This window comes from Enoplosus armatus, chromosome 8 (genome assembly GCF_043641665.1).
Source record: "Enoplosus armatus isolate fEnoArm2 chromosome 8, fEnoArm2.hap1, whole genome shotgun sequence".
NCBI lineage: Eukaryota > Metazoa > Chordata > Actinopteri > Centrarchiformes > Enoplosidae > Enoplosus > Enoplosus armatus.
In genome coordinates, this window is record NC_092187.1 from 11,560,577 (window position 1) to 11,584,081 (window position 23,505).

Consider the following 23,505-nt stretch of genomic DNA (forward strand, 5'->3'; position numbering starts at 1 on the left):
TCAAAGCTCACCAGTTTTTTGGACGTCTGTTGGTTTTCATGTGTGGAAACGTGGAATGTTTCCCAATGACATTTCCACCTCTGAATTGTGTGTTTGCATACAAAATCAACTATAAATTAACTAATATTGTCAGATGGCAGGTGGAATCATTAAAATAAGTTAACATGAGGGGGAAAAGGCTTTTCATCTTTTTAGACTTTGGGAAAATAATGGGAATTGAATAAATGCCAGAGCCTGGAGGGTGGACTAATGGGGCTGAGCCAATTAATGAAAATTTTAAAAAGCATTAAGGTGCAATTCCACTGTTATTACTGTGTGTGTAATTTCCCTGATGTGTGTTTCCTCTATTTAAATACGCCCCACCGCCACACACACACCCATAGACAGACAATAGTGAGCGAAAAATTCAATTTACCAACTAAAAAATTAAGTTCAGGCTGGATGGAGTTACATGATAGTATTGCTCAACCTATCTAGACGGGCTTTGACATCTAATTATGCTGCTTCTCACTTTGACACCGCCTTGTCAGAGTTAAACCAATCACAACAGCGGATAGGTGGACCAGAATAGAAGGCCAGCCAATCACAGTGGCTCGTCTCTGCATAGAGCATTACGACCGCAGCCACAATTTGCGTGATCGGTACAGTGTATCATGTTGGCTAAGGAGTTGCAGTGCTAATAATTGGCGTTAAATACTCCGGTTAATTTGGAAAAGTGCGATTTTTTGCCCTGTTTTGATATATTTTCCCGCTGCCTCGCGGGGAAATAGCCGGAGCTTTGAGGTCGCTCCGTGTTTTCAAAGCCCGAAATAGTCGCTGTCAGGACTACTGTTTTGTTGATGTCATCAGCGGCAGAGCTGTAGCGACCTTCAATTTCTAGGCAAGACCGGGATAAACAAAGACTCGTTTTTTGGAGGGGTGTTTTTTGCGTCTTTGTTTTGTTTTCTTTGCCGGTGACACTAGCAACGAGGATGGGACTGTTGCTGCCCTGTATCCTGCTCTTATCTGTCCCCACTCTCTCAACCGGTTCAGATTTTCAGCAGGGATCCAAAACCCTTGGACAGTCGGTTTTTGTGAAGCACTCATACATTGAAGAGAAAGCTGCGAAAATCGTAAAGAGGTCCCTGCCTGCATGGCTGGCTGCATCACCAAATCACAAGATAAAACGGAGGAGCACCGAGCAGGGCGACTCCTGCAAAGCTCTTCAAGGATTTGACACCAAGTTAGCAGACAACACCCACCGTGTAAGTTACCAACTGAGGTCCTGTTACTCTTCGCACGTCTTACAATTAAATGAGCCTAGAAAAGATGATGCGCAGGTGCTAACCAGGTGCACGTATAGGCCTAATCAGCTGTTCAGTGTCCTCAGAAACCTAGCTACTGATGGGCTGTTTTCCACTCAACTGTAAGCCCTGAAGCCCAGGGTAACAGTTGGATAGAAGATATTGCTATTGTAGATGTATTTCTCCTCTTGCACAGCAAAATCATGCTATGAAAGCATTATATATTATGTATCATCATCAAAATGTCTTGCAGAGTTCTGGCGTTTCCTACACCTTTTACTGAGCTCAAACAAGCCATTAAATGCACCTTCCTTTCTGTTGGCTACCAGTTTTGGACTGCCATGATTTTTTTTCTCCTTTTCACATTTGGTGCAATGAAATACAGTGTAGTGAAACGGCAACAACGCCTATTTTCCTCATGCTTTAAGACCTACGTAGGCTCCACTGGAGCACTACCAGACCGGTTTACCTCTCAAATGCTCCACTAATGGCTCTGACCTATATCTTATTCTTCTCAAGGATGCAGCTGCATTCTGTGTCTGAGGATCCCACTTTTCTCCTGCCTCACTGAGAGTGAATCGGCCTTAATGTTGACAGGGAAATTGGCTCAGGGGAATCCATGTGACCGGCTGTGTGGTAGTTATTTTGTAATTAAAAGCTGTGTTTGTGTGGTAGTGAAAGCAGTTAACAAGCAGGGGATACAGAGAGACTACAGTATTTAGTTTTTACTTGCACTTAAAATCCTGAATTGGAGGGTAGGCTGAATTTGGTTTCACCAGATGTGTAATGGATTTTATAGTTTTAGCACAGAATTTTCCCAAGAAGAGAAAGCACCCAAATTTATGCCACTTCTAAAATATCTTTGCAACTATGCAATGCTCTCCTCAAAACAGCAGAGCCCTGTGCTGCTTATTTGCCTAGCTCCTCATTGCCATGTGATCAACTTTGCATTGCAGTCTTTGTATACTCTGTCCCGGTAATCTAAAGTTGACAGAATTCCTAGAGGCTCAGCCTCGTCATTCCCCTCGAGGTTACTGCTGCAGGTCCCACCGGGACTGGAGCTGCTTACAGCATGAGCTGCTGAAAGAGACAGTTGAATGGGTTTCACCAGTCAGGACTTTTATGTCAGGCAGCTGAACTCTCTTTGACAATGAAAGCAAAAGTATTTCTGTTAGAGCCACGCTACTAAACTGACTTGATTTGCTCAAAATAATGCCCAGGGTTAAAATTTGATTCTTGATCCATAGTTTTAATGTGGTGTCTTTGCTGAGAGCAATCGGCTTGGAGCCTTGTGCTTGCTGAAATGCTTGTCTGGTCTGATAAGTGGTGCTCCACTTTTTACACTTTGTTGTCTGTGCTTGAACACACAGTGAGGTGAAACATGTTGCCAGTCAAAGCAATAAAGCAAATAAAAATGTAGTCTGGAGGCAAAATTTGCAAATAGGTTTTAACGTGCAGTTTATAATTGTGTGGTTAGCTCATCCCTCTTTGTGAGCCAGGCTCAAACGGTTTTTCCTCTCATAATTCAGTATCTTTCACACAGATGTTCAGACATACTCCTCAACTTGTGCTGTGGTTTTTAATACATTTATTGTTTAAAATTATTTTTGATGTATTTTACATATATGAACATGTTTTTGTTTTTTCCTCAGTATACCTTCAACGACCTGAGCGGGTCAGTGTCGCTGGCCTGGGTTGGAGATGGCACAGGGGTGAGTGTTATACTCCTCTCACATGCAGTGCTGTTCCTCTGTAGGACAAACTTGGCTGGGTTATTTAGTGAACTGCATGAAAGCGACAGGGTAGTCTGCTTGCAAAGAACCTCGTAGATTACATAATGAGTTCCCTCGCATCAGGGTCTCCTGCACATTAATAAATGATCCTCGCTCCACTTTCCTCAAGCTGAACCTTCTTTCTTGGCAGGTCATCCTGGCTCTGACGACTTTTCAGGTGCCCTTCTTCATGATCAGACTAGGGCAGTCCAAACTCTATCGAAGGTAAGTCTCATGATCTCACCTGTTGGGAAAAGGGACATGCTTTGTATTTGATTTGCATTAAAGTCTTGCTGACTTTGTCTGCCAGTGAGAACTATGGGAAGTCGTTCCAGGACGTGACCAGCCTCATCAACAACACCTTCATCAGATCAGAGTTTGGCATTGCTATCGGCCCCGAGAACTCTGGGAAAGTAAGTCATGTCCTCATCAAGTCCTCCGCTTGTGAATTCACCACGTTTACTTCATGTTGTCAAATGTAGAGCTTCTGTAATATGTGCCTGCTGTAAAGAACCTGTAGCATCTTATCATCTTGTGTGGTTTCATCAGTCTGATTTCTGGACTCTGTCTTGTAGGTGATCCTGACAGGAGAAGTGTCTGGAGGTCCTGGCTCTCGGATCTTTGTCTCCGATGACTTTGGAAAGAGTTTCACCCGACAGGACCTGCCCTTCGTCCCCCTGATGCAGATCATATACAACCCTGACAATTCCAATGTGCTGCTGGTCCTCAGCAACAACGTAAGTAGTGAATGTTGAAGAGCTATATTTTGTTGGGAAAGTAACCAGTCTGGGTGTAAGTTAGCTAGTCTATATAAACATGAAAGCTCCAGTATGTACATGGGTATCGCAGATTAGTAGATATTTTAAATATGTCATTTGTTTACGAGGGCGAGCCACCGTTTTCATGGCCTGTTGTTAAACCCTTAAGCAAATTCCATCATCTCACTTCCTCGTAGCAAGAAGACTCTCATTGGTCCATCATTTTGTCTGTGTTTGCACAGAGTACATTTATTAACACGGATATGGTGTTTATGGTCAGCTCTAGTATACTAAGTTCTGTGTGACCTTTGTAAACGTTGGTGTCAAGTTCATAATTCTAAATCTTTTTTTCCGTCCTCAGAATGAACTGTGGCTGTCTGAAGATTTTGGCAGCAACTGGAAAAAGATCCACGACATGGTGTGTCTGGTGAAATGGTAAGAAACGAGACAAACGAAGGATGTTAGCACCTTTTTTTCAGGTGCTTAGAGAACAAACAGCGGTGTTATTCAATATCCCCAAGTGTCTGTGTCTCAGGGAGATATTTCTCTTCGGTGAGATTAGGGAGGAGTGGAAGAACCCCATTCTTATTGGTCTGGCATGTAGCAAAGATTTCAAGAAGTGATATGATATCTGTTAGTCGGCTGTGAAGTCTTTTCTTTAGTTTTAGTTCCTCCAACAAGCTAATTATTACAAAAGAAGTGAAGTTCTACCTCTCTTTGCTTTGCTTTATCTGTGATCAAAGTACTTCATGACTTCTTCATGCTAACTTACTCTCTCTTGCTGATCGCAGCACTCTTGTTGTTCTAGAGGCCCGTCCTGGTATGTATTCCTTAGTGACCAAGGCAGCTTTAAATGTCTTTTTTAGTTTCAGTTTTAAGGCTGTGTTGTCAAGGTCACCAAGTCTGAGAGGAGTCTACGTACAAAACAGTCATCCTGAAACGTAACCTTTTATTAGTGTCCCAGAGATGCTGATGTGAACACGCCCCAGGAAAATTGGGTCATTTTCAACTGGGGCAGGAGCTTTCTGAAGTCAAAACACAACACTCAAAAGAAAGTACATATTTAGAAAGGGCATGGCTGTATGCTGGCTGTATTTGATAAGCCACGTCATGTGATGCTTACTTTCACAATCAAGCAAAACCTATTATGAGAATAAGAATGCGTTGAGAGTCCTGGGTGAGACCTGATTTCTTCCTTGATGCAGGAATACTCCTCAGCATTTCACATCCAGATTTAGTTGTTTATCGAGATGTAAGAACACAGAGAACTGTCATGTCCTTGTCAACAAAGCAGTCTACATCTATTTTGCTTCCATGTCCTTGACACTGTGGACTCAAAATGTGTGTGTCTGCTTATCTGAGATTCTTGGTACTTCTTCCACTTTGATTCTAGGGGAAGAAAAAATACCATCTTCTTTACGGCCAGCTTCAACGGATCCTGCAGTAAGTGATCCATCTTTAAACTAAGCCTGAAATAAAATATAAACATGCTCAAACCCCTCTACTTCGACCTCATCAATGTGTGTATGTGCATGTAGATTACTGTGGAGCAGTACATATAATGTCTTTTAAACTTTCTTGAGACAGTTTAAAAGATAAGCTCCTCCTGTCCACACTGAACCCCAAATTGCTCCCGATGGTCAGGCCAGTACCTTGCATGGTTGTTTATTTATTTTTTTTTTTTCAGGCGATCGGGGAATGTTGGAACTGAAGAGGACGACAGACTTTGGCAAAACCATCAAGACTGTCGCCAGTAAGATCTACTCCTTCGGCCTGGGTGGACGCTTCCTCTTTGCCTCTGTAATGACAGGCAAGGTCAGTATACAGCAGATACAGAAAGATGATCAGGCATCCAGAGACAAAATATTGATGGTTGATACCTCTGTGTTTGTAAGAAAAAAGCTTCAGTCTACTCAATGTGAAATACAGTACGCTGTCACGGTGTAGCTCTAGATTGTTTTCATGACAGGGAATTTCAAATGTTGTATTGTTATATTTAAAATTGATATTCTTCCTATCTCTGTGCGCGCTTTAAAAGAGAAGTAATTGTGTAAATATGACCCATGAGTAAATATGGAGAAGTATGGTATTTTAAAGGAGAACTCTCCTGATTTTACACATCAAAGTCTGTGTACAGGTCTTGGGTTCAGGTGAAATGCTCAGAATCTGCATGTATGAATAGTTTGCTAAATGTGTGCTCCATGGCTAGCTCATGTGGTCATAGTTACACTCAAAATACTTAGCTCTCATGACACATATTGGGTGCACATTTCTGTTTCTTTTCCTTTGCCTGATTTTATAAGTTTATAAGTCAAGTTCATTTGCATGAGGTTCATTATTATCTCTTTCCCGCCTCTCTCTCTGCAGGGCACTCTGAGGATGATCCACGTGTCTGTGGACCTGGGCGAGACGTGGAACATGGCCCAGCTGCCCCCTGTTGGTCACGAGCAGTTCTACTCCATCCTGGCAGCGAACGATGAAATGGTCTTCATGCATGTCGACGAGCCGGGAGGTCAGTCCATACAGACACCTCACCTGTTTACTCTTCATATTGTATAGAAAAGCAATAATAATATAGAGAGCAAAAAAAATAAAGAATTACATGTACTTTTGGCCATGTAGTAATAATAACTAAATAATAACATAATAACTCCATAAGCTGCCTTGTTATTTGTATTACCATCAGTGCATTATTTGAAATGACCAACTCTGAAACCCTGCATCTGAATTTCTCTGCAGCGTGTGTGAACCAGTTTTTGTCTTTTTTTTCTACGTCCACAGATACAGGATTTGGTACCATTTATGTATCAGATGACCGGGGCACTGTGTACTCCAAGTCATTGGAGCGCCACCTTTATACCACCACGGGGGGCGATACAGACTTCACTAACGTCACCTCCCTGCGAGGAGTTTTCATCACCAGTATCCTGGCCGAAGGTAGCTCTATTCATGTGCCTGTGCTTAGATAAAGGAATATCAACACATGCCTGTACTCAAATTCCCCTCAGAAAACACACACGTATGACTTCTCCATTACATATCAGAGGGAGGGCGTTAGGTAAATATTTAATTAGCTGTTAAGCGTTAGATGTGCTGTCTGTCTCAAGCGGCTGGCTGACACACCAGAAATACCTCACATCTTAACTCCATCATGTCTGCTGCTCTCTGTCTTTCCTCCGTCTTTTTCATTGTATTTTAATCTGCTCTTTTTCTTCCCTCCGCTCTTCTACATGACCACTCTGTGGTTACATGATTATTGCCAGGGCAGTATGAGTCTTACACTTGCATTGCTTACTCTTGCTTGCTTGTAATTTTTGGGTGACTGAATTTAACCTTTATTTACACACATTGTTTTTGAATAGGAGTATCAGCTAAACGTTTAAGGCTGCCTGCAAATGTGTCCTTGTTGTTTCAGATAACTCCGTGCAGTCTGTGGTGTCCTTTGATCAGGGAGGGGAATGGGTTCCACTGCGGAAACCTGCCAACGGCAAGTGTGATGCCACAGCCAAAGACCCAGACAAGGTAAAGACCAGAGAAAACATAGAAATTGATTGGTCTTGATGAGAACTGTTATAGGGTTAGATTGTTTTTGATTTAGTTTTGATAAAATTACTTTTGGACTGCAGTGCCAAAAAGACCAAACACAGTACATGTACCGTGGCAGTATTTGTTAGTGTTATTGTTTTGACTTTGGCAGTGTTGGTACTATAAACAGTCAGATACCAAATGCTGCTTGTGTTTGTATCAACAGTGCAGTCTCCACATCCACGCAGCCTACAGTACTGCTATGAAGCTGAACGTCCCCATGGTACCTCTGACTGAACCAAACGCTGTGGGTCTCATCTTAGCTCATGGTAATTCAGAGCTTTCATCCCAGTATTTTATTCTCAGTTATTTAACTGGATAAACAAGAGGCTTTTTTTGCCATCTGACCACTTCTGTGTATCTCATCAGGGAGTGTTGGTGATGCCATCTCAGTGATGAGGCCTGATGTATATGTGTCTGATGACGGGGGGTACACCTGGATAAAGGCCCTCGATGGGCCCCATCACTACGCTATTCTGGACTCTGGAGGGCTGCTGGTTGCTGTGGAGCACAGCCCCACTCAACCTGTCAGCAAGATCAAGTGAGTTACAGTTAGAGGGAACGGAGGAGTTTGGGTTGGACCAAAGCTGATGCTGAGAGAAGTCTTTTTCTTTTTCTTTATGTATGTATTCTGAACTGTAATTGGCCTTTTTCACAGTAGGTATTTTGACTTGTCATAGTAGGAAAAGCATGTTACTAATAACATTAACGATGGCTTGTCCCAGTAAGCCGTGACAGTGAGCCAGCATGCACAATACCAGGACTCTGAAACTGAAGCGGCTAAATGGAATTCAGCCATCATTCATTTTACACCTAAGCGTTTCCTTGTGAAATGTCAAAATGTCTCTTGTGAAGATTTTTTTTCCAAGGTTCTTAGTGGAATAATCCACTACAATCCACTACAGCCTTTGCTTGTTGCGTTGCGTTCCTTCACGCTACAATACATTACACTCTTTACATCACAGCAATGCTAATATTGCGTGCTATACAACTCCCTCTCATATGTTATGACTTTACTTTAAAGTTTCTTGGGGTCATGCTAATGTTCTTCGATGTCCTGACAGATTTTCTACTGATGAAGGACAGTGCTGGGGTGTGTACACTTTCGCCAAAGAGCCCATCTACTTCACTGGGTTGGCATCAGAGCCGGGAGCTCGCTCCATGAATGTCAGTATCTGGGGCTACAGAGACTCCCTCCTCAGCCAGTACTGGATCTCCATCACCATTGACTTCAGGGATCTTCTCACCAGAGACTGTGAGTGACATAACTTAATTTTAAAAGCATGCATAAATAATTTATAAATTGTTTGTCAATCTTTTTTTGAGATTACATGTAAACAGAGTCCAAAATATTGATGTTTGTAGGTGACGACAAGGACTATGTGCAGTGGTTGGCCCACTCTGATGACATCAGTGACCCCAAAGATGGTTGCATGCTGGGCTACAAAGAGAGGTTCCTGCGTCTCAGGAAGGACTCTGTTTGCTGGAACGGACGCGATTACGAGGTCAACACCCAGCCAACCCCGTGTCCGTGCACCCTGGATGACTTCCTGTGGTAAGACGTTCGCTGTGTCCCAAATCCATACTGCAAAAACGCCTGTCTTAAGATTTACTTAATACTTTTTTTCTCCCAGATCTTTCTGGAGCTGTTTCACCACCATCCATAATGTATTTCAAGCAGTGCAGCTCTTTCATTTCCTTTGTGCATTGCATTGTGGGAGATTATTATCCATCAGAAGCACACTCAAAAATTGACTATGTTTAAAATGTATTCTGTCTGGTTCATTTTGTCATTATTTCCAGTGTGAGCACACTCTAGACCAAAAACCTGCTTAGACTTCGTTTATATTTGGGACTTGCTGTTAGACTTGTATGCTCAAAAGCTCAAACACAACAACTCAATGTCATAAGATTAGATCAGAAACTGTTTATTGCCAAGTAACATACATTACAAGGAATTTGCCGTGGTCTGAAGGTGCTATTGTTTTGACAACAACAAAACAATGCGCTCCAACAGACCAAGGCAGCCATCCGCGGCGCTATCTTGGATGTAATAATGTTAGATTTCAACTTACTTTTGATGATTATGCACTTGTCCTTACTTGTCCTGGGTGGTGACTACCAAAATATCCTGTTTAGGTAGAAGTACTGCTAACTGACTCATTGCTTTTATTGAAAGAAAAACGATCTTCTTAAGTAAAGGTTAAAGGTTGCTCCTTTAAATGTGATTCACTTCAAAATCTGACGTTGGAGCTCATGTTAAATTTTGAAACATAAAATACAATAACTTGTCCACATTAAACATGCCAAACTGGTATTGAACAGCAGTGTAAAAGTATCCTGGAGGGGGTTTTTCCTCTAAAAAATTGGTCAGTTACAGAGATAAGAGTGAACGTAGGACATTTGTTCTACCCTTGCTTACCATCCCAGCATGTTCCGACTCTTTGCAGTGACTTCGGATACTACCGTCAAGAGAACAGCTCAGAGTGCGTGGAGCAGCCGGACCTGAAAGGCAAAGTGCTGGAGTTCTGTCTGCACGGCAAAGAAGAGCAACTGCAGACTAGTGGGTAAGGCTCTAACGTCAGTCCAACAGATCTCTGCGTGCCACAACCTTTTTTTGACAAGATGAAGGAGGTAGTAGTGAATGTGTTGACCCACTCCTTTGATAATTGATGACTTGTTTTAACTCGTCTCTAACTGTCTTGCTTGATAATTATCTGTATTTAATGTGTAATTTTACGACCAGAGTCTTACCTGAGCAGTGATGGTGATAAAAGGTTTATTTCTTTTTTTTAGTCCATTTCTTTATTTACAATATTAAAACATGTATATATATGTATATATATGTATATATACATAGTGTAAAAACACATTTTGCACAAGGCTATCACCTCTGCCACAGGATTGGCATCAGTGTTTGTCAGAGGAGGCGAGAGGTGAGAATGAGGAAGTAATTGTCATGCAGAGATCAGTCAGAGGAAGCTGATGAGGGTAAGAGTGAGTCTCAATGAGGAAGGAGTGAATGCTGACCAGAAATGCAAAAGGAAATGTTTGGTAAATGCCTCACTGCACACATACAACACATCTATTAGTTACTTAATAGAAAAGGAATAGTTGTAACACAGAACATGAAAACCCAGTTAATCCATTATGTGCAGTAGGTAGGGTAAGCTGTTGTGTTAACACAGATTCATTATGTGTAGGTAATCGTGAAAATCAAGAAATGAACACTTAGTGTAATAACTATGAACTGTTTTAGACTCATTAGCATTTGTCAGAGCCAAAACAAGTATATTGTTTTACTGAATAATAAATAAATAAGAATCCGTGTATCATCATGTGCAACTAACTATCATTAAATCACCGACGTGTCTTTGGTCCACAGCTACAGGAAAATCCCTGGAGACAAATGTGAGGGGGGAGAGATGCCTGAGCGTAAAGAGATCGACCTCAGTAAGAGGTGTGTGAGTGACCTGGTGGGCCCAGAACTTCTGGTCAGTACCTCTGTCTACTAAGGCTTCTGGAAAATGTTATGTATATAGATGTATTCATGCTGTATGTTTACCTACAGTGCATCTGTTACTGTACTATCATTTTTTCCTAATTTTTGTTTTGTCTGCTGTTATTTTTTACAGATAGACAGTCACTCCTCCAAGTCTGTACCCATAGTGATAACAGTCATCGTCGTCATGCTGCTGAGCATCGCAGCAGGGGTCGTCTTCGTCAAGAAATACGTCTGTGGCGGCAGGTTAGTGTATCTTTACACATATATGTGTAGTCCAAAACCTGTCTGCAGGAGGACATGTCCAGGATAGCAGACTGTATTTTTGTCATTGAATTTATTTTCTTTTATTGTCCTTGCGTTGATCATGAATGTGTTTCTGTATTTTTCTGATGATTTTTAGTGACCTGACAGTATTTTGAACGTGCCCTACAGGTTCTTGGTTCACAGGTACTCGGTGCTGCAGCAGCATGTTGAGGACAATGCTGTGGAGGGGGTGGACGACCCGCTGGAGACCAACCACACTCAAAATGGAAAGATCGAGTTTCATGACGACTCAGATGAGGTACAGTGGATAGCTTTTCCTCCATCACACACAAGCTAAGATAGAAACATGGCAACCAGGTTTGTCCTCTAAGACTGGGCTGGTGTTGCTTGGGTTTATGGACGCAGAAAGAAGACATCTATATGTCAAGGGCCTCATTTATCAACCTATTAAACATTAAGAACCCTACAGTAATGAAGCCATGCTGTCCCACTGTGCACACCTACTGTACAGGCCCACCACCTGCTGTGACGGCTGAACTTGTCTTCTATAAATAGTGAAGGTGTAGCTGATATAACACAAAACAAAGACAAACACTATTGATAAGGATCCCTTAAATGTGCTTTTTAAAGAATTGTGACCAACCTTTCAGTGCTCTCTGGTGGACAAACTATGTAACGACACTGCCTTTAAATGACCTCAAACAAACCTTTGCCATTTCTGGAATTTCTCAGCTGATGCATACACCGATACCAAAGTAGCTGTGATAAGCTAATACTTTCCTCATCACGGACAATCAGTTTGAATCAAGACTCCTGGGAAGGGACAGACATGCTTTGCAGCTTTCCAATTTTTGTTTTTACATACAACATACAACATACAACAGTAATCTGTCCAAGTCAGACATTGTAGCTGGGTTTTTGTTTTATTTTTTATCAGAGCGTGATTTTACATTACTGCTACAAAGTTATGACATTAACATGAATTCACCTACAACTGTGTCACTTGAGTAACCCAGTTAGGCGTGTGTGGATAAACATAAACCATAATGTTTTCTTGTTTGCTCACATGTTGGTTTTAGCTTCATTGGTTATGTCCTTGTCTTTACGCAGGACCTGCTTGAATAGCAGGCACAACCTGCCGTGCAACTGAGCACCAGGTTTCCAGTCCACCTTGTGGCCGGCTGCTGTTCCTGTCACTCTTTGTCTCCAGCTACTTCTTCCTTTCACCTTCTTGTATGAACATTGACCTCAGCTACCAGACGAAGAGTCTGCGTCACTCTGCTGTCATCTATGAAGTATAATGAATGTACGGAGGCCTCCTGGGACTAATGTCGCAGTTGAGGAGAACTATGAAGGAGGTCTTGTAGTGCTGTGCTTCAGTTACTGATTCTATTGGTCGAGTTTGAATCTCTAAGTTATTTATTTTAGGGAAAGAAGAACTGATGCAGCAATTTGAACTGCTGACAGAGCCAGAGTAGTGGGTTTTTGAGGCAAAGCTAGTTGTATAAATCCACCACCATTGCATTACGGGTCCTGCCTCTCCCATCACCTGGGAGTGCTCGTGGAAATACTTCTCACTTCTGTTGGAAGATCTGTGTCCTTTTTCTCATGCACTTGTACATAAACCTGTTTTTCTTTGCCATTTTTTTGATGTGAGATCATCATATTTGGTAGGTGTAAAAAACAAAACAAAAAAAAAAGGTTGCTGTTGGTAGTTGGTTAATAACTCTCCCAAACCACCCAAGTCTTAAATCCCTACTTTTAAGTATTTGTTGGTCAAAACGTGTGCCCCAGACAGCCAAGAGTATGTAAATGTAAGGGTTTTTAGCCTCCTCCTCTCTGGGCACTGATCCCTGGTTGTAGTCTGTACTTGGAATACAAGCCTGTATAATTTTGGTACTCCATTGGCTTTGAGATCCATGGTTGAAGTAATAAGACGCAAGTGGAGATTTCCAATTGCATTAGATTTGATAGCAATAATATGTTTAAATTCAGTATATTGTCCATGCACGTTAAATAATCCTATTGGTACAATATCTCTAATGTATCCAGTTGCTCCGTTTGATGAATGGAGATCACGTGAAACACATTATGCATCGATGTATAGGGCGGTAAAGTGTGTCTGTTTCAAGACAGGACTTGTTCAAAAATTAATGTCTGCCGTTCTAACTGCCCAAAGCACAATGTCCTTTGTATGCTTAGAGTTTGTAGTTTAACATTTTTCCTAAATGTGACCTAATGATTAACGTGATAAAGACTGTAATAATCACTGTAGTCATATACAAGTCGTGTTTATAATCATTTGAGCAGTTTTTGTACCAACAAACTTTTGAACTTTATGTAACAAATGACTAATTGTGGTTTCGAAGATGTTCAGAAATGATTATAGTTTGATAGTAAATATCTACAGATATTTTTTACATCAGATTCAGATAACTGAGTACATCAATATAATTTGGCAGCAAGAGCAATGCGAAATTCGATTCAATTATGTAAATGTTGTATAGCCTGATTAACACTGTAGCCTAGTAGAAGAGGTAACATACATGGTTGTATAAGTTGCTTTTTTTGTTTTAATTGGTATTTGCATCTGAGCTGGAGCAAATTCTCTAAAATAACAGGGTTATTGAAAGTTTCTCATTGGTGTCTTTTACAGTGAACTGGTGTTTTCTTTGTAATCATCCTGATACTTCTAAACTGGATTGGCCAATGCCTTTCAACAGCTCTGTCTCGTCTATCTCGTCAAGTCTTAGAGGTTTTTTTTCTCCTTCTTTTAAACGTGTTGCACAGTTATTTGTCTGTCTTGTGTTAAATACGTTGCTTTCATACAGGTTTTATTTATTTGTGACTAGCATGTTCAAAGTGCAGTAAATTGGATGTGGTTAGACAAGTGCCTGGTGTGAGGATATGATGCGAGGCCCTCCCAATGTGTGGCCAGCGTCTATTTACTGATAATTATTTATATCAGCTGATGTGTAACCAGTTTCATCCAGTATGTCAGTGACACCCCTAAGTTGCACTTGTTGCCTACAATGAATCCTTGAGCAGTAAAGGCATTGTCTGTTTCATACACGCTCCTATTGAACTGCATGTTAACTTTCAATAATATTTAAATCTACAGAGCTTGGTAAAGAAAGTAGCTTACAATAACCTGGTTATTCTTTCTTTCATGTCTTGGCATGAGACTAAATTCTGGCTGTGATACTTTTGACAAGAGATTCAACTCAAATAAAAAACATAAGAGTGGATAAAGAGTTAATATGTAGCTGCTTTACACTGGGAGACACTTATTAATGTTGTTTATTGCATTAAGTGAAGGTAACACATTTTTCTTACAGTTAAGAACTGCTGTTTAAATTAATTAGTCATTGTGATGGTTCTGTAAATATACAAGGTTACATCTTTGTATCTGCTATGTTTCTCTCTTCTGTATATTTGAGGCAGTTTTCTTTGGGTTTGCCAATAAATTCCTATGTTCCTCTTATTTTAGTCACCTGATTCTTATTTTGTTACTAATAGTGATGTAAAATTCTCGTTACAGGATTGCTGGTCCTTTAAGTACAACTTGAGCTTCTGTGTCCTCTGCCTAATTTCACAAAAGCTGCATTTATTTCAGGTATTATTTCCATGTTTTACCTATTTCTATGGGAATAAATACAGAGATCAAGATATAATTACATGGAGGAACAAACGTTGAAATAAACAAATACAGAAATTGTTGTTTTACTTTGCCTGTTTAGCCTGCACAATAATCATCTGTTTTAAGTGTTCTCATGCCAACCTGAACATCATACATGGTTAGCCAACAGTCCAACACAGGAAGGTCCTCAGATTCTATACAAAAAATTGCCCTCTGCATCAAAGAAGTCATTCCCAACTTGTGCCACGGGGGAAGGCTTTTCCATTTCCATAAACTCTTCGAGTTCTTCTTCTGTCAACACGAGTCCATCCCAGCTCTCCTCGTCCTCTTTGTCCTCCTCTGTTGGATTTGTGTTAGTAGCGCTGTCCTCCTCTGTTGTTTTTGCCATTGGGGCATCTTTACAAATAACAGCTCTGGACTGGGTGGGCAGAACCATAACAGGGGCAGGACTCTTATTAGCCAGGGATCCTGAGCTTTCACTTCGAAGCATTAAAGTCTGCTCAGCCACAGGCACCACTGCACCTTCTGTACTTCCTTTTGGGAGTACAGCTGCTGCATGGTTTCCAGGCAGCTTCAGCCTGTCCCGCCCTGCCCCAGCACCCGCAGGCAGCACCTGCTGACCGACTACAGACATTACTTTAGCATTCTGCTTGGCCTTTCTTTCTGGAGCGGGGACAAACTTGCTCCTGAGGACCCTCAGGATGACATCAGGGGTGACAGAGAAGCCCTCAGCCAGACGCTCTACTGTCCACTCAACTGGTTGCTCTTGCTTCAGATATCTGAAAATTGAGTAAGCCTCATTTATGTTGTAGACAGAAAAGCTATTTCTTGAGATAACAAAGCTCCTCACCTGATCTGCTCAATAGCATCCCAGGTTAGCTTCCTCTGTGGAGGTCCTGATGGAGTCATCTGCCTTCTCAGTATGTGATACTTCACAGTCTTCTGCCTCTTCCTCCCCTCACTGAAAAACACAAGATAGGTATCTTAATTATCAATAGATTTTAAAAGACAGCATAGACAGAGCATTGTGTATTAATATTTTTTTCTACACTAGAATAATGTGTGATTACTCCTGCTGACACTTACTCAACCAAGGCCTGGAGCTTGTCTTCTACATCCTCCATTTCAAGGTCTTCATCAGACATCTCATCGCTGTATCTTGAAGCTCTGTTTGATACTCTGTCCTTGTGCCCGAGGCTCTGTCCCATCCATGCCTTGCTGGCACCTCTGCTGGCAAATCGACAGCCGTTAACAGAAACTGAAGGCATCACTGACGGAGCACCAAGCCTGGAGAGGAGGGACAGGACCTGGAGAGGTCGGGCCATGCTCACAGACAGTGTGTCCTCCCTTTTTGAGCCAATGTAATCGGCTTGTTTTGCCAAAGACGAGGTTCACACAAGTTAAAACACACGTTAACTGACATTAACACACGTCTAGTTGCAAACTGTCCACTGTTTTGCTGGAAACACCTTCACCACACCTCCACAGACATGCCACAGACCCCATGAAACTCACAACTGGAACTTCCGCAAACATGAGTCTCACAACATAAAGACGGTGCGGTGCTGCCGACTACCGGAATGGAGGTGCAGATATTAAGAGGCCCTGAACTGAACAAAGACGTTCACTTGTAACATGAAACACAAAAAGTATCATCCATCGCATGATTCACCGGCTAGTTGATTGTGTCATTTCAATTCCTAATAATGCGATAAATAGACCCATACAAGAAATAATATATCCTAAGGGAACAAAAAATATAACTCAACGGCGACATCTGCCGGGCGCCACGGACTCTGCACCCTGCTCTGTCCCCAGGATCCATGTGTCACGCAGCTGCGCACCTCCTCCCAGGCGCCGTTGTTTCATTTGCGCCATTTTGTCCGCTCACTTTGTTGATTGGGCTTTAGCGAGCTGTACCAGAGCCAATCAGAGGGAAACCGGACAGCGGAGATACGGTAAGGGAGACCCGATTGAAGGCATTGGTAGTTGTCAGCACGGATTGGTTTGCTATGGACCAACCAAATTACTAACCCTGCTAAATGCAAAAAACTCGAATGGCAGTTTGATTTCGACCGCTGCGTCCGAGGCTGGTTAGGCTGCAAATACCTTCTCGTTCTCAATGTTGGCTCATGTGAGGAAACATGATCTCTGGTGGTCGACAAGCCTTAGCTAACGTTAGCTAGTTAGCTAAAATATCGAATCTCTAACAAAGGGGTGGCCCGCCCATCAGTAAACGTTGCTCGGGCAAATTATCATCAGCTCAAACGTTAATAAACAACAACCCACCTAAAGACTAACGTTAGCAATTTACCTGTTAACTAGCCTCCGTTCTATGCTTTCTAGCTTTTACCACGCTTTTTAGCTAGCTAACTGACGCTAGCCTTGTTAGCTCTTACGAAAACAGTCTGTTAACAAAACACCCTGTTCAAGAAAGCCAGCAACTGACCTAAATCACCCAGTGTTTGGAAGGTATATCACCTCTAAAATTCAGACATATGATTTGACACATTATGACACGAGTTAGCCTGTTGAGTTGAAACGAGAGAGGCCTCTAATGTGTCCCTATTTAGATAAATGAGTTGGCAACAGTAACACGAGCTAGATACCGGTTGGAAAGACAAACAACCTCGTTTTTTTTCTGTATGCTCGAGAAGGTTGTGGGCTGCGTCTAAAATACATTGCTAAGAATTATAAATCCAACGTTTGCTAATACTGTATGTGTCTCTTTTGTCTTAAGAGAGGATTGTGACAATAACAAGCTATGGAGCAGTACACCACTGCCACCACTACTACTGGGGAGCAGATAGTTGTGCAGACTTCCAATGGACAAATCCAACAGCAGGTGAGCTCAGAATTTACTCAGATAAATTTGGTTTGGATAATGATACCATAGCACCAACACTTAAACCCCCTGCTGTAACATCACAGATAACAGGTACCCATAATTAAAGCGCTCCAGTGGATTCCATATCCAATCTTTTTTTCTAATAATTATTTGTCTGAGACTGTATTGTCCTGCCTTGCCTGCAGACACAGGGCACAGTGACGGCTGTGCAGCTGCAAACAGATGCGCCAGTGGTGACGGCCTCAGGCCAGCAGGTGCAGACACTCCAGGTAGTGGTGTCACCGCCGCCCTGTGTCAGTGTCATGACAGTGTTACAGCCTACGAGTCTGCATGCTACAACCAGGGCTGTTTTTCATGACCCATCTTTGTGCTGTTTGGTTCATCCTCCTCCCCCAGCATGTCTTACAGCTGCCTGAACTGCATGATCCTCAACACAGTGTGTTGTGTGTCAACCTCGGGTTTCTGCTTGTGCTCTCATGGCTGTCAAAAGACTACTGTTTGTCTGAGTTGTGTTTGTCTCTTGCTTTTAAAAGCAAGTTTTGCAAGTCAGACGCTGTTCTTACTGATCAAGACGAAAGCCATCACATGGTTGTATTTTGCAGTTAGCATAAGAACCAGCATTGAACAGCATGGACCCATAGTCATCATTAATGGCTGTCTATTATCATTTAGCTGTGTTTTTCTTATTGTCTTGATGCAAAATGGCAGTGGAACCCACTGCCATCTTCCCTCTGGCATTTTTCCCTATGGTACAACTGCTGCCACAGGCTTTCAGTTGTCCATTGTGGTCACTCACTCATTTATGGATGCAAGTTGGACCATCTGTACTTGTCAAGTTGCATATGTGAATGCAAATTCATTTTATGGCAGCATCTTGTCTAATCATGTGCTTTTAAGCAAATCAAGTTGAAATGAACTTCATGTAACCTCTTGGTTCAGCAGCAGTATTCCAGTAAGTACAAAACCACTTTTGCATTTGTAGCCTAACTTCATGACAAAAATAGTTGAGAATATACAGTACATAAGCTACAGTTTTGATCCACTATGGAACTGGAAGGTTTCATGTTTGTATATCCCAAAACAGAAAGTGACAGCAAATCATCAAATGCTTACACCCTGGATGTTCCCAATTTGACATGATTGAGCAGTCCTGTGAGTCACACTTAAGTGATATTGAGGGAACAAACACTGGCAGTGCTACCATAACAGCTGTATCTTTCTGCAGGTCCAGGGACAGCCTCTGATGGTCCAGGTGAGCGGTGGGCAGCTCATCACATCATCAGGGCAACCCATAATGGTGCAGGCCATGTCCGGGGGTCAGGGTCAAACCATAATGCAGGTCCCTGTATCTGGAGCCCAGGGTCTACAGCAGGTAGGGGATAAGGCCCAGTTACTAGATTAAGATCTGTATTCAAATTGTGCCACATTATCCTGTACAAGGACATAGTGTTCCCTGTTTAATAGAATTGGTAGACGTGAAGGGTGGGTGTAATATTTTACTATGAGAAGTACATTGTGACTGGGCTTTCATTTATCAGTTCCTGTACATGTTGATGTTGACAAATGCTACTTACTTGTCTGTTTATGTAGCGATTACTTGATTTTGCAATGCAGGTGTAATTATTTTTTGTGAGGTTGTCTAATTTAAAGTGCCAGAAAATAAGTGTTTTCCTTACAGTTTATTTGTGCAGATGTTTGAGGTCACTGTAGTTAATTGTAAATTAACCTATTCTGGGACATGCTGAATTTACCATCTAATTGAAAAGTGAATCGAGGCCAATCTGTGTGTTGTGCTGTGTCCATGTGTAGATTCAGCTGGTGCAGCCAGGTCAGATTCAGCTGCAGGGCGGTCAGACTCTTCAGCTGCAGGGCCAGCAGGGTCAGCCCCAGCAGATCATCATCCAGCAGCCCCAGGCAGCCATCACCGCTGGGCAGAACCAGGTGTTAAATCCTGAACAGTTGAATGGCAAATCCATTTAATCAAACTATTATTGATATGATTACTGAGTGTCTTCTCTCCTGACTTGTGGTTCCACAGGGGCAACAGATCAGTGTGCAGGGCCAACAGGTGGCACAGACAGCAGATGGACAGACCATCGTCTACCAGCCTGTCAATGCAGATGGTACCGTCCTGCAGCAGGGTAAACTCATTTTTCTCCTACCTTTTCTGTTTGCCTTCTGCCGTGAAGACTTTACAACGAGGAGCACTGTTGAGTCATTTTGAGTAAGAACTGTGATGATAATCTGTTTGCAGGAATGATCACGATTCCAGCTGCCAGTTTGGCAGGCGCCCAGATTGTACAAGCAGGGGGTGCCAACACCAATACCACTAACAGCGGCCAAGGCACTGTGACCGTCACCCTGCCCGTCTCCGGTAACATGGTCAATGCAGGTGGAATGGTCATGGTAAGACCCTGTGCAGAGGTACCCAGCATCTTATTACTTTTTTTTTTTTTAAGAAAAAACCTAGACTCTCACAAGGGTGTGCTGTGTAGTGGAGAGCACATAGCTTTTTAGAGCACCAAGATAGTTTTTGTGCTAATCATAACCTTTCTCTATCCAATGTGAAACAGTAGACACGTAGTGTAGTAATGTATTATTTTGTTCTCGTGGAATCATATAGTGATGATATGATGCAGTGAATATTACAGTGTTTATTTAAAACCCCTAACACCCATTGTTCACCCACACAGGCATTATGTTGTCTGAATAGACCTCTTCTTAGGACTATATAGGCGTTTACAGACTGTGTTTGATTGACATCTCCCTCACCTCTACTGCAACTTACACTTTTATGGTTCTTATTAGTTCAGGATATTTGGTGGCCTCATGGTCCACCCAGTGTCAGCCTGTAGAAAAGTGTATTTAGCTAGAATGACCTGTGTGGGTGCACAGGGCCTCTGAAATTAGACTATAAACATGAAAGCTGTATTGTGATTGTACTGTATAAGGCCTAATGATTGCTCTGATACTAATTTAACTATTTGCACTGTAACTGCTTGTTTGTGTCAGTATGCTGGCTTTCCTTGCCAGAGGTTCTAAGCTCTGTGTCCCTTGTTTGTTCCTCTCCCTCTATCAGATGGTGCCTGGAGGTGGTGGAGTTCCCACAATGCAGCGTATCCCCCTGCCGGGGGCTGAGATGCTCGAGGAGGAACCTCTGTATGTCAATGCCAAACAGTACCATCGCATCCTGAAGCGAAGACAGGCCCGGGCCAAGCTGGAGGCTGAGGGCAAGATCCCCAAGGAAAGGAGGGTAAGACACATTAGTTTTCATCTTACTTCACAGAAACATGGGCACGTTGACGTTCTCTTCCTCACTACCTGCCAAATGCAAGTGCAAATGTTTCAAGCCCTTGTTCCTCTCTTCACCAGGTACTTGTTTATGTTGTCTTTCTATCATTTCATGCTGGGCTCATTCTGTATATCATCTTGTGCTGTGAAATCGGCTGTCCATGAGTTTATATGGGGGTTTTGGTGTGAGCCAAAACAATGAGCAGCATAGAGCCACAGACTGGGGTGTTAATTGTCAACAGGACTGGTAATACAACCCTTCCACATTAAAAGTAGTCATTTAATTTAAAGGTTATATTAAAAAATATCCCCGATAAATATTTTACAAATTGCATAAAGAAAACCTACCTTTAGTGGTATCTAGCCATGTAATCTCAGAAGGATATCTCAAAACCTGGACCAGTACCTGCATGGCTAGATACCATGGGAGGCAAATAAGAAAATGTTTAGTTTGTTGGAGTGGGTGAAGTGGCCTTTGAACCAGTACTGGTACAAAGGTGGTACAATGTATCCACAATGTTAAACTGGACCAAATCCAATACATTTGCATTTTCTTAGCAGAAATACCTACACGAGTCTCGCCACCGTCACGCTATGCAGCGCAAGCGAGGAGATGGAGGACGTTTCTTTTCACCTAAGGACAAGGAGGAAATGGCTTTGGCCCTGGCACAGGTAAGAAGCTGTGTGTAGAAAAACATCCCTCGGTAATAAAAAATATTTACTGACTCAAGCCTGTAAATATGTCATTCATTAAAACTAAGCACTTAAAACTGCCTGACGTCCTTTTTAATTTGTCACTTTGTTTGAATAAGTGATATCTAATTTTGGAATGAAACTACTCATAATTTATGATGGGGATACCATAATAATACCTTTCTCCCCCTCTGGCGCAGCAACAGCAGGATGCAGCCCAGGCAGCAGCAGATGAGACGGTGGCTCAGATGATCCGAGTCTCGTAGCGCCGTCGCCGACATCATCACTTCTGTCTGTGAACTCTACCCTGCCTGAGCCCAGCTAACCGATCTCCCGCACCTTCTCCTCTCACTTTCACTCCTTCCTGCCCTCAGACACCAAACCACGGCCCTGCCACTGGGCTACTTCTGTTATCTCTCCACTCCTACACCGGTCTTCCAGGGAGCTGGCCGTGTGGCTGCTGAGCCCTGTGGACTGTGCTGGTCTTCTTCACTGAAATAGACGATGCTTCCACGCTCAGCTTATCTGGTTGAGCACTTAGGGCCATCTTATTATTTTCATAAGGATTTGTTTGGACAATAATGAAACATGAAGGGATGGGTAACCAGGGCTAGAGGAAATGACAGCTGTGAAGCCATACTCTGTCAGACCCTGGTCTGTTTAAAAACAAGAGTTTGTCACCAGTGGATACTTGTTGCTTTAAATATTTTTTGTAGATGGTACAGAAGTTTTTTTCAGAGACACCCATAAAGCGTTGATGCTACGCTGGTGTCCAACATCTTTTATGTGATGCCCTGTATTTTGACATTTCATTTTTTTCAACCCATGAACTGTGGGGGATGGGGAAATGTGATATGTGTGAAGATATTGTACAGAAATTCTTTTCTTCCCCAGTGTGTATCGGATGTATTTACTAATTTGCCCAATTCAATTCTGTGGATGCGTTTTATACAATTTCCTGGTTAGACATAGCGTTTGTTGGAAAAAATGACAAAGTGTTGCATCACATTACACTTTCTATCCATGTAGTTACTACTTCATTGGTCAGTGTCAAGTGTTTCGTTTTTTTCATTGTAGATAATAGATTTTTTTTACCCATCAGATGCAGTTCTGCGATGTTATTTTTTTTATATATAATGAAAAAATATTGGACATTGAATTCATGAAACCTATGTCAATTAAATTTTATTAAGTGACTCAGGGTTATTTGTGGTTACTTCACTTCCAGTTTTGGTTAGTTTACACTGTCATCTTTTCATTATTCATTCAGGATCTCCCATGAGTCAAATCCAGGGGCATGCTATCAGAGTTTAATGGGAGCTGTAGTTGTATACTTTGGTTTTGGTAGTTTAATAAATAATGTATCATATTTTATAAATATTATTAATATTAATCTGCAAAGAAGTATCTAGTCAGAAATGTAGTGGAATAGTATGAAGTAGGATAAAATGGAAATGCTCGAGTAAAGTACAAGTATTTTGAAAGTGTTCTTAAGTCCAGCGCTGGAGCAAATGTTACCTTCTTGTACTGGCCATGTTGCAGCTTTAGATTATTACTTTATTTCTTAGCTAATTATAGTTAAGACCATTTAAATTAGTTGTATAACTTTGTGTTTACATATTATACAATATTCGTGTCTAATGGAACACACTTGATTTAAATTCGTTCTGAAATGGGACAACAAATACATGGTATTTTGCCCTGGCTTCAACTCACAGGTTAAACACTGTCTGCCAATCACACGCTATAGATTACACACGGCCAGCCAATCATAGCGAAGCAGGCGGGACTTGTAGTCACCCTTCTACGAGGTTTAACCCCGGGCTAACCGGATAGGTCAGCTATGGAAAAAGAACATCTAGGTCA

The 23,505-nt window shown here is 42.0% G+C and overlaps 3 protein-coding genes across 6 annotated transcripts; 2 read left to right on the forward strand and 1 right to left on the reverse strand.

Annotated features, from left to right (window-relative positions):
- Nucleotides 1–683: 683 nt before the first annotated feature.
- sort1b (sortilin 1b) lies at nt 684–14,651 on the forward strand. The gene is made up of 20 exons (XM_070910123.1): nt 684–1,244; nt 2,936–2,995; nt 3,207–3,280; nt 3,366–3,468; nt 3,631–3,792; nt 4,175–4,248; nt 5,207–5,256; nt 5,501–5,628; nt 6,181–6,325; nt 6,595–6,750; nt 7,229–7,335; nt 7,565–7,667; nt 7,768–7,939; nt 8,463–8,653; nt 8,764–8,953; nt 9,849–9,965; nt 10,784–10,892; nt 11,034–11,146; nt 11,336–11,465; nt 12,278–14,651. Exons 1-20 carry the CDS (start codon nt 972–974, stop codon nt 12,290–12,292), a joined length of 2,472 nt encoding a protein of 823 aa, XP_070766224.1. The 5' UTR covers nt 684–971; the 3' UTR covers nt 12,293–14,651.
- Nucleotides 14,451–16,302, reverse strand: ngrn (neugrin, neurite outgrowth associated). The gene is made up of 3 exons (XM_070910124.1): nt 15,894–16,302; nt 15,658–15,768; nt 14,451–15,586 (listed from the first exon to the last, which is right to left on the reverse strand). Exons 1-3 carry the CDS (start codon nt 16,130–16,132, stop codon nt 14,995–14,997), a joined length of 942 nt encoding a protein of 313 aa, XP_070766225.1. The 5' UTR covers nt 16,133–16,302; the 3' UTR covers nt 14,451–14,994.
- A 367-nt stretch (nt 16,303–16,669) lies between these two features.
- Nucleotides 16,670–22,825, forward strand: nfyal (nuclear transcription factor Y, alpha, like). Of its 4 annotated transcripts, none has more exons than XM_070910310.1 (10): nt 16,670–16,765; nt 17,548–17,652; nt 17,841–17,927; nt 18,881–19,027; nt 19,465–19,596; nt 19,694–19,796; nt 19,910–20,079; nt 20,735–20,908; nt 21,505–21,618; nt 21,840–22,825. In XM_070910310.1, the coding sequence occupies exons 2-10, from the start codon at nt 17,572–17,574 to the stop codon at nt 21,903–21,905; spliced, it is 1,074 nt and encodes a 357-aa protein (XP_070766411.1). In that variant the 5' UTR covers nt 16,670–16,765; nt 17,548–17,571; the 3' UTR covers nt 21,906–22,825. The 4 variants fall into 4 exon arrangements, with proteins under 4 accessions (XP_070766411.1, XP_070766412.1, XP_070766413.1 ...); XM_070910311.1 differs by having other exon boundaries at nt 21,508–21,618; XM_070910312.1 differs by lacking the exon at nt 17,841–17,927 and having other exon boundaries at nt 21,840–22,823.
- Nucleotides 22,826–23,505: the final 680 nt, after the last annotated feature.